The following is a 14501-nucleotide window of genomic DNA, read 5'->3' as shown; positions in this document are numbered from 1 at the left end:
CGGTACGGCTCATGGCAAAAGGGAAATGGTGATCGGAAAGTTATAGTGAAATAAAAGTGTGGAAGAAAAGTGGTGGAAATGAAAGGAAATTCAAAAGGCTATGAGGGTTTTAAAGAAGGTAACTGACGAGAGGGGAAAACTGTCACATCACCATCCTTTCAAATTTAAAACGACCGTGCACGTGTATTAAGGGGATTAAACCCCCGCCATTGATATTCGGCGATTAATGAGCCTCGAAAAAAGAAGGGGCGCGTGATGATTAGCTAAGGGTGGGCCCACATTCTTAGCCCAAGAGAGCTACCCCCGTGGACAGTTATGATTCAGCCCCGGATCATGAGATTTGAATCTCAAAACCAGGGACTAAAGATGACTTGACGACGGGCCCATAGGTTGCCCCATTTACCCGTCTTGGGCTGCTCTCATGTAGGCCCAACAGATAAAGCCCAACATTATAAAACTTGCCCATTAGGGTTTCTCTCATGAAAACGGACGGGAAAAGGAACTACCAGAGGAGACAGTGTGCATTAAATGAATGATATGAAAGGCATCTCCGGCTGGCATAGTACCTCCGAGCCGGTATCATTAAATGAAGGCGACCATCTTCCCGTTGGGGCTCAGACACGTGTCTGAGTCCCCCAAAGGTGATCAGAGTCCGTTAGATCGTCTTGGAAACATCCCGCAGGAGAGATAAGGCCTCTTGGTTATATAAGGAAGGTAAGGAAACGATCAATGAACAAGTCGGAGGTATCTCACTTAATGCTTCATTCTCTCATTTACTTCCATAATACTCACACAATAAATATATTCACATACACTTGATTCACACCACAGAGGAATATTCCGGTGATCATATTCATCGGAATAAGCTTCTCATACTTTCCGGCAAGTTTACTTACTCTCACGCCGGAGCTTAGTCACGGATCCCCCCTCTGGGGCCCTCCGCGACGAGGCTAACGGTTTCCTTTTTTGTAGCAAACGAAGGCTGGGATATTCCGACGTCAGCGAAGACCCTTTGAACGTAATCAGGGATTTGGGGATTCGACAGGGTCCACTTTTGAGATGGCTTAAAAAAACAATATTTTCACAAAACATAAACCATTTTCAACTCAAATTTTTTCTACAACTTCATCTTTTTCCACACACTAGAATTGCTCAGCTCGTTATAGCTTAGGAGACGTACATGTTTGTACATGAGGAGACACAAAATTTGTTTAACGTGTGTTGAACACGAATCTTTATCCATTGCTAGTGGATTATTTGTTCAACTATTGTTGCAGTCAAGAACAAAGGCAAAAACACAACCTCTTAAAGGCTCTAGTTTGAATCAATTTTATTATACAAATCAGTATTTTATATTCCTTTGTTTATGTATATTGTATTGTAGAGTCTACTTCACACAAATAACGAGAGTATCGTTTTTATTTCTACTATTTATTTTAATAAAAAATGATCCACTTTCCTACACGGTGTGCCCTTTATACATACACATCTCTGCATCTCATTCCATCAAACTATTTTCTCAATTCCGTCACATCTTCTTGTTACCTACATCTCAAGTCTCTGTTACCTTCTTTCTGAGTTGTTCACACTTCTACTTATAAACAGTCTTAAAAAGCTCATTGCACATGGCAAAATTATGTGTGAAAGTAAGGAGAGGAAAATGTCAAATATGTGAAAGTATGAGTTGTAGTGTCATACAGTTCTGCAAATAAACATTCTTAAAAAGCTCATGACACATGGCAAAATTATGTGTGAAAGCAAAGAGAGGAAAATGTCAATTATGTGAAAGTATGAATGGTTCCACATCCATAATTTTAAATGATGTTATGATTCTAATACGGCTGTCAAGATCAATTCGGAACATGAGATCCTATTTAAATATATAAAAGAATAAATGAATTACAAATTTAATAAAGGATCAAAGTTTATATATGATATTATAACTCACTTGATCATTTACATATTAAAATTAGGTTAATAATGATTTAACATTCCATTCTCTATCTCAATCTCTGTCTCTATTTTCTCATGTGCTGACACAAATTTTCCCAACACTAAACATTAAAACTTGTTCTTTTTATAATATCACGATATATTTACTATTACTATTATTACTAGTTTTTCTAATGTCGCGCGTTGCGACAAAACCGAGCAAATGATAATGTAAAACAAACGTGACTTAAAAATAAAGCAAGTTTTTAGAAAACAAGCCTTTAGAACGGTTTAGTTTATCATCGTACTGTTTTATGATACAAAATAAATACTTCATTTTGAGTACAACTTTGTTTTTAACAAAACTTATAACAGAATGTCAGGAAAAAAATCAAGCGCAACTATGTACTTAAGTTTTTAGAAAAAAGTTATAAACGTAAATTACTAAAGAAGTATCTAATTAATCGATAAACTAATATATGTTCTAAAAAAAGAATTATTAAAAAAATGGTAAAGGAAATATATGGTTTTAAAAAAGGAAAAAAAATTACAAATATGTTACTAAAAGTAAATATAATAATAAAATATTATAATATATTAAACAAAAAATAATATAAAGCTATATATTATTATAAAAATAAAGTTACTATTCATCATCCTTCATCTACAATATACATATATATATAATTATTATTGTTATTATTATCATTATTAATATACTGGTTATTAATATTCTTTTATTGTTTACTTTTAAACAAAATTATAACAGAATGTTCAAAGATGGAAAGAAAATCATACATCACAAATAAAAAAATTAGAACATATATCTTTTAACTGAACTTTAATTGCATGAAAAATGTACAACTTATTTCAGTTAAAAAAAAAAATTATAACCCATTGTTGTACCTAGTTTTTCTTACCAAAACTTATGTATACCTTCTTCTCGCCTTCTCTTCTGTTACTTACAAATAAAAGAATATATCACTGTAAAGGAGTATCATTGTTTTCATGAGTTGAAGAGACTGTAGTATCAGATGCTGCATCATCAATGGACAGATTGGCAATTTCAGCACCCATAGAGAATTCGGAGCCGTCATCTCCATTAACAGATGGTGCATCTCCATTAACAGACGGTGCTGGTGATGCTTCTGGTGTTGCTGCAACAGATGAAGGTGATGATTCCGAGTCATCTGTAGATTGCAGAAGGCTCCAGTACATTATACTGGCTGCTAGCATAAGCATCATCTTCTGGTTCACCTGTTAAGATGGGCATGGACAAGCTAAGTAACGGGTCAAAACATGTGCTTTAGGTGTGAGCCGAAACGGGTCAGATTGGGTTGACCCTGAACACTTTTTGTCAATCACCTTTTACTTATCTTTTTAGGTATAATTGATGTGTCAAATATGATTACAAAAAGTTATATAATATAATCTACATCTATACTACTATATCATGCGTTAGTTATAAAATTGTTCAAAGACAACCAGCTGCAACGTAACAAAAGATGTCATCCCGCCGCGTAGCGCGGTGTACCTGCTAGTTTATATAACAGTCTAATAATTAACATTATATAAGTTAGAAGGTTATATGCTTTAAAATTCACTTTGTGATGTATTCCATGATTCGAACCATTTGACCCTTTTTTAGCTACTAATTTTTGTGTTTTTGCCAGTTAGAGATAAAGCATAATCAAATCGACCCGTTTTAATTTACCTCCATGATGTCTTCTGGCAATAAGAAAATTGAGCACCCAAGCTTTCGCGCAATACTGATTATGTAAGTTGCATTCAACTTCTTCTCCTCGTCTGTAAGCACCATTACATCACGAAATCAGAAACCAAATACCGTATTCGTATTTGAAGATTTAACAGAATCTTGAAGATTAAAAAAAAAAAAAACATACCGCTTTCACCCTTGGTTACAAGGTTCCAGTTGACCACCCTGGGCTCCACCGCACTCAAAAGCTCAAGAAAGAAAATACCATTTGAAAGGCTCTTATCCTACACAACCATTAATCAATCGGTTATAATGTATATAATCATGATTAATAAATTAAAGAGTAAAACGCCATTTCCTCCCTGAGGTTTGACCACTTTTGCGACTTTCGTCCAAAGCTTTGTTTCTCCGCATTTGGATCCAAAAGGTTTGAAATCTTGCCATTTTCATCCAACTCGTTAACTCCATCCATTTTTTCCGTTAAATGAGGGGCATTTATGTCTTTTTTAGACATTTTTTATTAAAACGGAAAACACTATAAGAAATAAAGATTCACCTCTGTTAACTTTCTCCCAACCCAAACCCTTTAATCATCACAAAAAAATGTCTAAAAAGACGAATATACCCCTGACTTGACGTTAAAAATGGATGGAGTTAACAAGTTGGATGAAAATGGCAAGATTTCAAAACGTTTGGATCCAGATGCGTAAAATGGCATTTTACTCTAGATTAAAAAAAAAAAAAGATGTTTTCCAACCTTAAAACTCTCCATTTGCGACATTCGGCCTGTGTTTTTCACTTTTTTATTCGCCCATTTCAAAATATCCGCATCTGTTATCTCCTTCCCCTGTGAAGAACGCGATCTCAAGTTTTTCAAAAGTTGAAGCATATTAAACCTCATCAACTGCCACAAGAAAGCTGCAAATGAACACACAAAAATTATATTCTTTTCTTAAAACGAAAACAAACTAATAAAAAACAAGTCCAAGTTTAATCCTGTAATTTACCGAGTATAAGTTTTTTATTCCCTTGTACAAAGTCGTTTCCCGCTACATTAACAAGCGAAAACTTCAACTGCTTCCCGATCTTAATAACTTGATTGCAATTCTCAACTTTCCTAAACGGCATCTTGATCGGAGGTTTCGTTGCATGCTTCCAGTTAACCGATCCTGGAGAAACCTTATCTACAGCTTCCAGAAGTGTCCATCTGCATGAACACATGAACAACCGATAAATAATTTTATTCAAACTGTTGATAAAAAAAAAAGATCAATAATTACACATTTGCACCTACCCATTTCGGACATCCTCAAACAAATTATTAATGTAAGAAGAAATCCCGAGACTATTAATCCAAAGTCGGAAACATCTCTCGTCTCTAGACATTTCTTCATCATCGGTCATCATCTCGGCATACGATATCTTTTTGTTATCAGTAGATAAACCATTTCTGCAAGATAAATATACCATAAATTAAAAAAATAATATTTTTTTTGAGTGTTATGATAACAGAAAACGGATAATGCGATCTTAAACCTTTGGTGGAATATTTGTGCAACGAATGCAAGATTTAAATTTGTGGAGCCTTCAACGATATCCTTGGGAGCCAAGTAACGTTTACAGTCCATTTTTTCAGCATGCTCGAGTACCAGATTTGCCCTTTCGGTGGGGTCCTTGGTGTCTAGAGTGGCGGGGCTGCAATGTTCTGGTGCAAGAACGTTAAGCAGGTAAGCATATGCTTCTCCATCCTACAAATGATATTTGTAATGCATTTAGCCTTTTACAGTACCATAATTATCGTTATAATAATATTATTAAATTAAAAAAAAATATTATCCACATCAGCTTAGTGAATTGCACATTCTGTCCGTGTCAGCGTTCCTGCACACCTCGGAAGTCATGCCACCGAATGAATAACAGTTTGACCAGTTACGGGTCAACTTTTTTAAGAAGATACACAGTTTTGTTAGATATAAACAAGTTGAGGGACGTAACCATGCCAATATTACGACTTAGATTTCATTGAGCACAAATGTAAGGGCACGGTTACCTTTAGATCAGACGAGAAGTTGGTGACAGGTTTTTTGTAACCTGCTTTTTTAAGATGGAAATTCATCCATTTTAGTAGGACTTTCTCAGGTGCTAATCCCATTAGCTCCTCAACATCCTGCACATTAATTATAGAAACAATTTAAATTATTATTATAATTCACAAATAAAATGAAATTGCAAATTAAATGAGAGATTAAGAATTACATTGTTGTCTTCCACCAATTCCACAAGCTGAGGTGTCTTTCTAAGGTTGAGATCTGCCAGGAGTTGTATCTAAAGAAACAGCAACAATAACCTAAGATCAGCAAACAAATAATCCAAAATATATAGGGGTATTTTCGTCTTGAAACCAATAATATGTTGAGAACCGCATTATGCATAAAAAAATAATTTCAAGTAGTGGGAGAGAGAAACAGAACCGGTCACATAAACCGTCTTGTCTATCGTGTATAATGTATCAATTCAAAGCGATATGTTAACATACATTATGCCGTTTTCGTGGTCATAATTGTTAATAGCGCTCATAGCAGGCGCCATAGCGAATAGCGTAGCGAAGTGCTCATGTGTCGCTATCTGAGTTTGGCGTCTCCAAGGCAGGTAAATAGCAGGATTTTAGGTTTTATTTTGTTTGTCTGTTTTAATATATATATAACGGGATTTTACAGGTATAAAATAGCAGGATTTTAGGTTTTTTGTTAAATATACAAATAAAACAGTGTATTTGGATATAATATACATATAAAATATTTCTAAAATTTTCTTCTAGTGTGTCGCTAAACATAAAATAGCACCCACTATTTCATCGCTATCGCCACGTAGCGTATAGGTGGCTTATCGCTATTATCAACTATGCTTGTGGTTCAAAACGTATTATTGGTTCTAAAATGAACGCCCATAAAGATGATTTGATGAACAACTCACCTTTATAATCTGAGAAATTAGGCCAAGAACAAGATGAGGCTGCAAAATCGACACGACAAGAAGTCAGATTCTCAAAACTAAAAAGCAGGAAATTATGAATATGACTCTAAATAAACCTTCAATAATAACTTACTCTTCCCTCGACCAAATCCTGGTTGCCAATATTTACTACCGTACATCCTATAGCCTTAGCAGAGTTAAGGCAAAGAGTATGATTTTCATTTCGTTCCCACGGGTTGAGCACTCGTTTCGTGTTAATAGCCCGTTCATCTATCGTATTAGGCACCGCAACATTAATAAGTTTACTACATCATAACAGAAAACAACATATCAAAACCAGCGTAATCGATAAGCGCGTGCATCCACAACATAACTAAATAAAATATGTTTAAATACCATAGAAGAACTCCATCTCTAGCTAGCTCAAACAAGGCATTGGTAGCTGGGTCTATGGGAAGAAACTGCTTCATAAACGGATCGTCTCTAAGATAACTATTGATATGCGCAACATACGATTCTTTCTCGGATTCATCAATGGTGTGAAGTAGAGTCGTCGTTGTGGCTTTTAAAAACGAAGACGAGTTATTCGAATTACCCAATTTCGCAGCCGCTTGTGAATGTAGATTCAAGTAAGCCTGTGTAAATATATAATCTATGTAGTCAATTCTTATGCATAACATATCGATGTAATAATACGAGTAAAATTCTTATTATTTACCCTCAAGAATCCTTCAAAGTCAATCCCATTACTCATATCCAAACCAGATTTAGACAACAAATCTGAAATCTCATTCTCCTTAAACATCTCATTAAAAGGCTTCAACTTTGCAAGCAAAACAGGCAAATCTGCAGCTGTAACTTCACCATTTTGATTCTTTGATGATATAAACTACAGATTAACAACCGAAATCAATCTTGAATCGTAAAGGGTATCAAACAAATTCGATATAATCTTCCAATAACAACACCAAATCAAGACCGATTAACATGTGGATATGAAAACAAACCTTGGATTTAAGACTACGAAGTTGAACTTGTGTAAACTGGCTTTGAAGCCAATGATCAGACACAAGAACCCCTTCGAATTTAGACATATCCCTGAACTTCCTTCTCCAAGAAATTAATCAGAAAATAAAATCTACAAAAAACCCATTTGGATAAATGCAAATCAAGATAGGATTAACAATCAAGAACTCAATCAAAACAAAACCCATCAATTAGAACACAAGATTAAACCAATACGTACCGGTGATTAAAGATAAAGACTCTGTTTTGACTGTTGGATTGATTAAGTTGAAGATAATTGAAGAAAAAAGTATATGAGAAATTGGGGAAAGAGTGGAGAGATTTGGGGATATTTTGCTTGTGAAGAGAGCAAAGGGTGAGGAAAGAATGAGCGGCGACTTTGTATGGGCTACGGACCATGGTGCCATGAATGTGGGAATGAGCAGGCCATATAAGAAAAAAATAAACGACTGTCTTGGAGTTTGGATTTTTTTTTTTTTTTTTTTTTTTTTTTTTTTGTGTGAAGGGTAAATTGGTTTGGTTGAAAGATTCGCACACGCATCTTTTTTGATAGGAAATTGAGGCGAATTATTTTGAACCACATTGTCATGATGGTCCATGGTCGGTCCGTGTGATGTGGGTAGTGGCTTGGTTTATCTTCTTGCCACCCTTGACTTTCGTAATATACCACAATGCCCCTATAATATTTCATTACTTTGTAAAAAAATGCAAATAACGTCAATTTTTTACATTTAAATATTACGTAATCTTAAATTTGCAACGATTTCACTTTTACGAGAGAGACGCTATATTATTAGACCATTAGGATAGTGGCGTGTCTAAAAAAAATTCAGAGGTATCTAAAATCTTTTTACCATACATTCATAAAATAAAGAAAAAAATTTACCGTACATCAAGGGGTATTTTGCATTTCACCAAGACTCTATGCCGTTAGTAGATCTGCCAATGAGATACAAAATCACCACTTAATTTTTGTACTTGTGACATAATAATAATAATAATTTAATCATTTTGTTGATATTTTACGACCCATTAGAATATACAGAGTGGGAGAGTTTGAAAATAGGGCATTATGCGACATGTGGCAGCCACATTAGCAAGTGTCAGAAAAGTGACGTGGTGCAAAAAAAGTTATATGGGTGGTTTCACCCAACCCATTTTATTAAAAAAAAAACATGATTGGTTGCGCGGACACTGGTCCCCACCACTACCCCTCTCTCTCATTACCCCGCATGCGGCAACTCTTCCCCGCTTACCTCCTTCCCCACGCGGCATAATAAGGTGGCGGTGGTGTTCCCCGAGCGGCAAAGGAGCTTGCCGCACCCACCCCGTACACCCTTATGGGTTTTTTTGAACGGTGACTTTCTTTTTTAGTGACCCAATGTCACACCGCCTAAACGGCAGTTCTAGCCAAGATCTGCCCAGACTATGTTGTCTTAACCGGGCCCACGCTGGGTTGGTCAGACTTGGTTACGACGTTCCCCAGGAACCGTACTGCTTCCACACGAGATGCCTCACTGAAGTAACAGCCGGATGAAAACCGGGGTGCGGCTCAGGATCGAACCCCCCTCAGTGGATTTGTCACCATCATTGTCCAATATCCACCCTAATATGACACAACTGAGAAAACTTGAGTCTGTATTAGAAAACCCAAGTCTCCTACCACTAAGCCACAAGTGAGGATTTATTAGTTCCCTGTATCAAATTCACGAACGCGGATTCTAATTAATTGTGTCAATTTCACAATAGTTAAAGGATAAGGAAAATTTGTGTGCTTCTTCATACCCCACAGCCCCACACCTAATGTTAATTATTGAAATAATATGAGGTAAATCTATTTACAAATTAAATGTTCTATCAAATACCCAATTTTACCATCAAGCAGGGCAGGCCATCCGTGCTGATGTCCTAGACCAAAATTTTCAAAGGGGTCTTTATAAACTTTTATATATTTATTAAATTATATATTTAGTATATTCATCCTTTTATTATGCAAAAAAAATTGTTGGTGGTGTAGTGGAAAAAACCATCTCAAGATAACATAAAGGTCTCAAGTTCAAGTATTTGCTCTGCCACTAAGATCACCCGTAGTGGGGCAGTATTTGAGCGTGAATTGCCTAAAAAACACCCCAAAACGCCCGCGCACCGCCCCGGGGGCGTTTTTCTTCAAAAAAAATGGATTGGGGCGTGTAAAATTAAACGCCTGATGAAGATTTTGTTGGCCAATCACATGTATCCTTCTTTTTGTTTGCCCAATACCTTTTTTTATGGTTTTTTTATTTATTTAATTCTTTACACCCCTTTTAACATAAGGCAAAAGATCAAATACAAATAATCTTAACATACTAAACATACAAATTGAAGGAAAACCCAAAAAGACAAGGTGACATTTTTGTAATTACCACCAACTATCAAAGTTACAACCAAAAATACCTAAAAAAAACACAATTTTTTTTAACATTTTTTATTAAAAAAATCGCTACATTTCGTTAGCAAAAAAAAAAATTTTTTTTTTTTTTGCTGCTACTAAAAGTAGCGATTTTTTAATAAAAAATGTTAAAAAATAAAATAAAATAATTTGTGTGTTTTTTTTTTATTTTTTTAGATTTTTTGGGGGTTTAGTTTTTAGCATTTTAGCTTGGGTGGGGGGGAGGGGGGGGGGGGGGGAGGGGTTAGGTTTTTTTTAGGTTTTGGGGGGTGGGGGGGGGGTTAGGTTTTTTTAGGTTTTTGGGGGTGGGGGGGGGTAGGTTTTTCTAGGTTTTTTTTTTTTTTGGGGGGGGGGGGTGGGGGGTTTAGGTTTTTTTTTGGGGTGGGGGGAGTGGTTAGGTTTTTTTAGGTATATTTGTAGAGTAACTTTGATAGTTATTGATAATTACAAAAATGCCACCTTGTCTTTTTGAGTTTTCCTTCAATTTGTATGTTTAGTATGTTAAGATTATTTGTACAAGAACTTTACCCTTTAACATAATGCCCCACAATGTCCACATCCCTACAACACCCATTTTAGAAAGAAAAAAAAACATAATGCCCCATTGCTGACTGGACCACCACATGACGGATAATGCCCAAGGGACACTACACATGGTCTAAGGTTTTACTTTTTTAATTCATTTCCTCTTAACTACAATTTTGAGCCTAATTTTTTTTGTCGCCCAAGGCCTAAATATTTTTAAGAGTTTTCAGGGAAAGTTATGCAATCAAGCAATCAAACACAAAACCGAAAGTGTTTCATTTTTCCTAATAAATAATAAACCTTTTTTTCATTTTCATGCCTAATTTACACAATTAGTTTAGAAAACCAACTCTACATGCTCGTCGTGCACATTACGCCTTGCTTACCATATACTTATCTAGTATAAGGTAGAAAAAAATATGCAATTCTACTTTTGAGTTGGACTTCAGCACTCTGATCAGCATATTATCCGTCAACACCAAAATTTGACGTGGTTTTGTTTCACTTGACAACGAACATGGCCATATGAAGAACTAACACCCTATGTTGAAGTCGTTAAATTCCTGTTTATTGAAGTTAAGCTATTAAAATCGATTAATGATAGGATTAAGGTTGATCTTCAAAAAACCTATGGTTTTGACCTTGTAAATTACAACTGAAGAGACTCAAGGCACTCCACATGGTCTTTTAGGTACTGTCCACAAATGTTCTAGCTCATAATTTGTTTACTTCTGGCGCGAGGTGGTTAGTCATGTCACAAAATTTTATAAGAATTTACATGCAACAATTAGAAGGTTAGAATTCCTTTTGGAAGTAGAGATAATTTGTAGCAAGTCTTTTCTTGTTCTAGATGTTTATCCTGGTTGTGATTTAGAAATTAAAATGCCAATGGGTGAATTCGTCGTTCTAGCTACAATGGATCAGCTTTCTTCTTTGTGTGCATCCTAATAGGCAGGTGGGATTCAAAATTAATCGTATCCTTAGTGTCATATGCATTTCCACAGCACATTGTCGTCTTGCTCACTCGAAAATGTTGACTTTTAACTTCAAGTATTGTTACATAAAACACTTATTTGCTTTGTCACCATCTCTTTGGGTTCGCCAATGTACGTAAGAGGATGTGCATTGTTATCATGAAATGAACAAGAATGTTGTTGAGTGTTTCTTCAAACACTAAGGGGTTGTTTGTTTACCTCTTAATGTTCAGACTTTTTAGTGGTTCAACACTTAATGGTTCAGACTGTTTGTTTTGGGAGCAGATGTCTGAATGGTTTAGACATTTGCCTCTGAATGATTAAGTATTATACAGAGTCTGTATGGTTAAGACCTCTAATCTGAATTGGTCAGTGTAAAATGGTATAGATCTAAACAATAACAGCAATATAGCGACAAAACATGACAAAATCTTATTATTGACCCAAACCAGAAAAATACCCAAACCAAACCCTAGATCTCAAGTAACTGAGATCTGTATGATACAAAGTACAGATTCAACAGATTATTAGATCTGTTGAATATGAAAACCAAATACAAAAAATACAAGAAAAGAAACAGAGATCAATATGATCTCAAACACAAACAATGATCTCTAAACAGAGATCTACAACACTGGAGAATGAAGACTCTTCAAGCACCAGACGAACTAAACAACTGATAAACCGATCAGTAGAACGAACAAGATGAACACGGAGATGAACAGATGAAACCCTAAGAAATATCTGGAGTGAATGATTGAACTCCTTCTCTCTCTTGTATTATATAGCTGGATATGAAACCTGTTACAACAACCACCTTGCACTTTCACCAGAATAACAACAATAACCCTTATAGTTACATATAAGCCCTTGAGCCCATACGGTTATAACAAGAGCCCAATAACAACTTTATAACAAGTCCAACAACTTGTAACCAAGCCCAACAGTTTGATGTATGAATTAATAGTAATAGTAACAACCAATACCTCATTTTAACATCCCCCCATAATTCATACATTAAACATGTCAAACAGACCTAACTTTCCACACATCTCATTGTGTTGACTGACACTAAGACCCTTAGTAAAAATGTCTGCTATCTGAATGTCAGAAGCAATTTTCTGTGGTTCAATTAAGCCTTTTACAATTTTTTCTCTCAAAAAATGTAAATCAAGTTCAAAATGTTTAGTCCTTTCATGGAAAACTGGATTGTAAGAAATAGAAATAGCTGACTTATTATCACAAAAGAGTTTAACAGGTAAAACATACTTTGATTTCAACTCTTCTAACACATTTTTAATCCACATAATTTCACATGTGGCTGAACACATAGCCCTATACTCAGCCTCAGCTGTAGATCTAGACACAACATTCTGTTTCTTACTTTTCCATGACACAAGTGTACCACCCAGGTAAATTGCAAACCCAGTAACAGATTTTCTGGTCACAAGACATTTTCCCCAGTCAGAATCAACATAACCTGTAATATCCAGGTTATCTGTTTTCCTAAACATAATACCTTTCCCAGGAGATTGCTTTAAATATCTCAACAATCTTAAAGCAATATCCAGGTGAACTTGAGTTGGTTTATGCATAAACTGGCTTAAAAATTGAACAGAGTAGCTTATATCTGGTCTAGTTAAAGACAAATATATTAACTTACCAATAAGTTTTTGAAAACCAGTGATATTATCCAAAAACTTAGTATCTTTACTAGTTTTACTAGTAACAAGATGAGATTGTTCAATAGGTGTTCCAACAGGCTTACACCCTAAATAACCAAACTCACTAAGGAGGTCTAAACAATACTTCCTTTGTGACAAACAAACAGAATCATTAGAATACAAAACTTCTATGCCCAAAAAATACTTTAACACCCCTAGGTCTTTTATTTTGAAACTATCACTTAACCCTTGTTTCACTTTTGTTATTTCAGTCATATTATTACCAGTGATAACAATATCATCAACATAGACCAATAACACCAAAAAAACATCATTTTTACACATAACAAACAAGGAATAATCACACAAACTTTGAACAAAACCCATATCAACAAGAACAGAAGTCAACTTCTCATTCCACTGTCTAGGAGCTTGTTTAAGTCCATAGAGAGACTTTACAAGCTTACACACCTTAGTTTTTTCATTATTAAAATAACCTTGAGGTAAGGTCATATAAACATCTTCAGACAAAGACCCATATAGAAAAGCGTTATTTACATCTAACTGATACAAAGGCCAGCCATTATTAACAGCAAGTTTAAGAACAATTCTAACAGTTACCATTTTAACAACTGGAGAAAAAGTCTCTCCAAAATCGATCCCTTCTCTTTGATTAAAACCTTTGGCTACCAACCTAGCCTTATACCTTTCAACTTCACCACTAGCCTTATATTTGATTTTATATACCCACTTGCACCCTATAGGCTTTCTACCTTTAGGCAAATCAACAACAATCCAAGTGTTATTTCTATTTAAAGCCTCCATTTCACTATTCATGGCTTCAACCCACCTAGGGTCTTTAACAGCCTCATTAAAGGAGTTAGGTTCAACAGATTTATTCAAGGATGAAACAAAACTAAAATTGTCAAAAGACAACTTAGCATAATTAACAACCTTTTCAATTCCATACCTAACTTTACCCTCAACAACATATTCATTAAACTTTTGTGGAAATAACACTTTTCTAGAAGATTTCCTAACTGTATTCTGTCCCTCAGATTGGTTGGTATCATCACTTGACCCTACAGTGTTGCCTGCCCCACCATTATGTCCCATACTACTACTACCTAACTGCTCATTTTCAGGTTGTATATCCTCAACACTTTGAGCAGCAGCAGATGTAGAGGGAGACTCTGGTTGCTGACCCTCACTATAGGGAACTTGAGCACCAGTAGTACCCTCTTCATCATTGGGAGCAGTTA

General features: G+C 35.4%; 1 protein-coding gene across 1 annotated transcript; it reads right to left on the bottom strand.

The window, feature by feature from the left end:
* Positions 1-2735: 2735 nt before the first annotated feature.
* On the bottom strand, positions 2736-8146 carry LOC110926044 (fimbrin-1). Its single transcript, XM_022169805.2, has 15 exons — positions 7869-8146; positions 7630-7760; positions 7341-7511; positions 7019-7257; positions 6756-6927; positions 6623-6661; positions 5906-5974; positions 5700-5816; positions 5186-5397; positions 4944-5099; positions 4657-4856; positions 4407-4567; positions 3837-3933; positions 3647-3738; positions 2736-3189 (listed from the first exon to the last, which is right to left on the bottom strand). The coding sequence occupies exons 2-15, from the start codon at positions 7714-7716 to the stop codon at positions 2914-2916; spliced, it is 2088 nt and encodes a 695-aa protein (XP_022025497.1). The 5' UTR covers positions 7717-7760; positions 7869-8146; the 3' UTR covers positions 2736-2913.
* Positions 8147-14501: the final 6355 nt, after the last annotated feature.

This window comes from Helianthus annuus, chromosome 11 (assembly GCF_002127325.2).
Source record: "Helianthus annuus cultivar XRQ/B chromosome 11, HanXRQr2.0-SUNRISE, whole genome shotgun sequence".
NCBI lineage: Eukaryota > Viridiplantae > Streptophyta > Magnoliopsida > Asterales > Asteraceae > Helianthus > Helianthus annuus.
The sequence above is the reverse complement of the archived record's forward strand: the minus strand, read 5'-3'. Positions and strand labels throughout refer to the sequence as shown.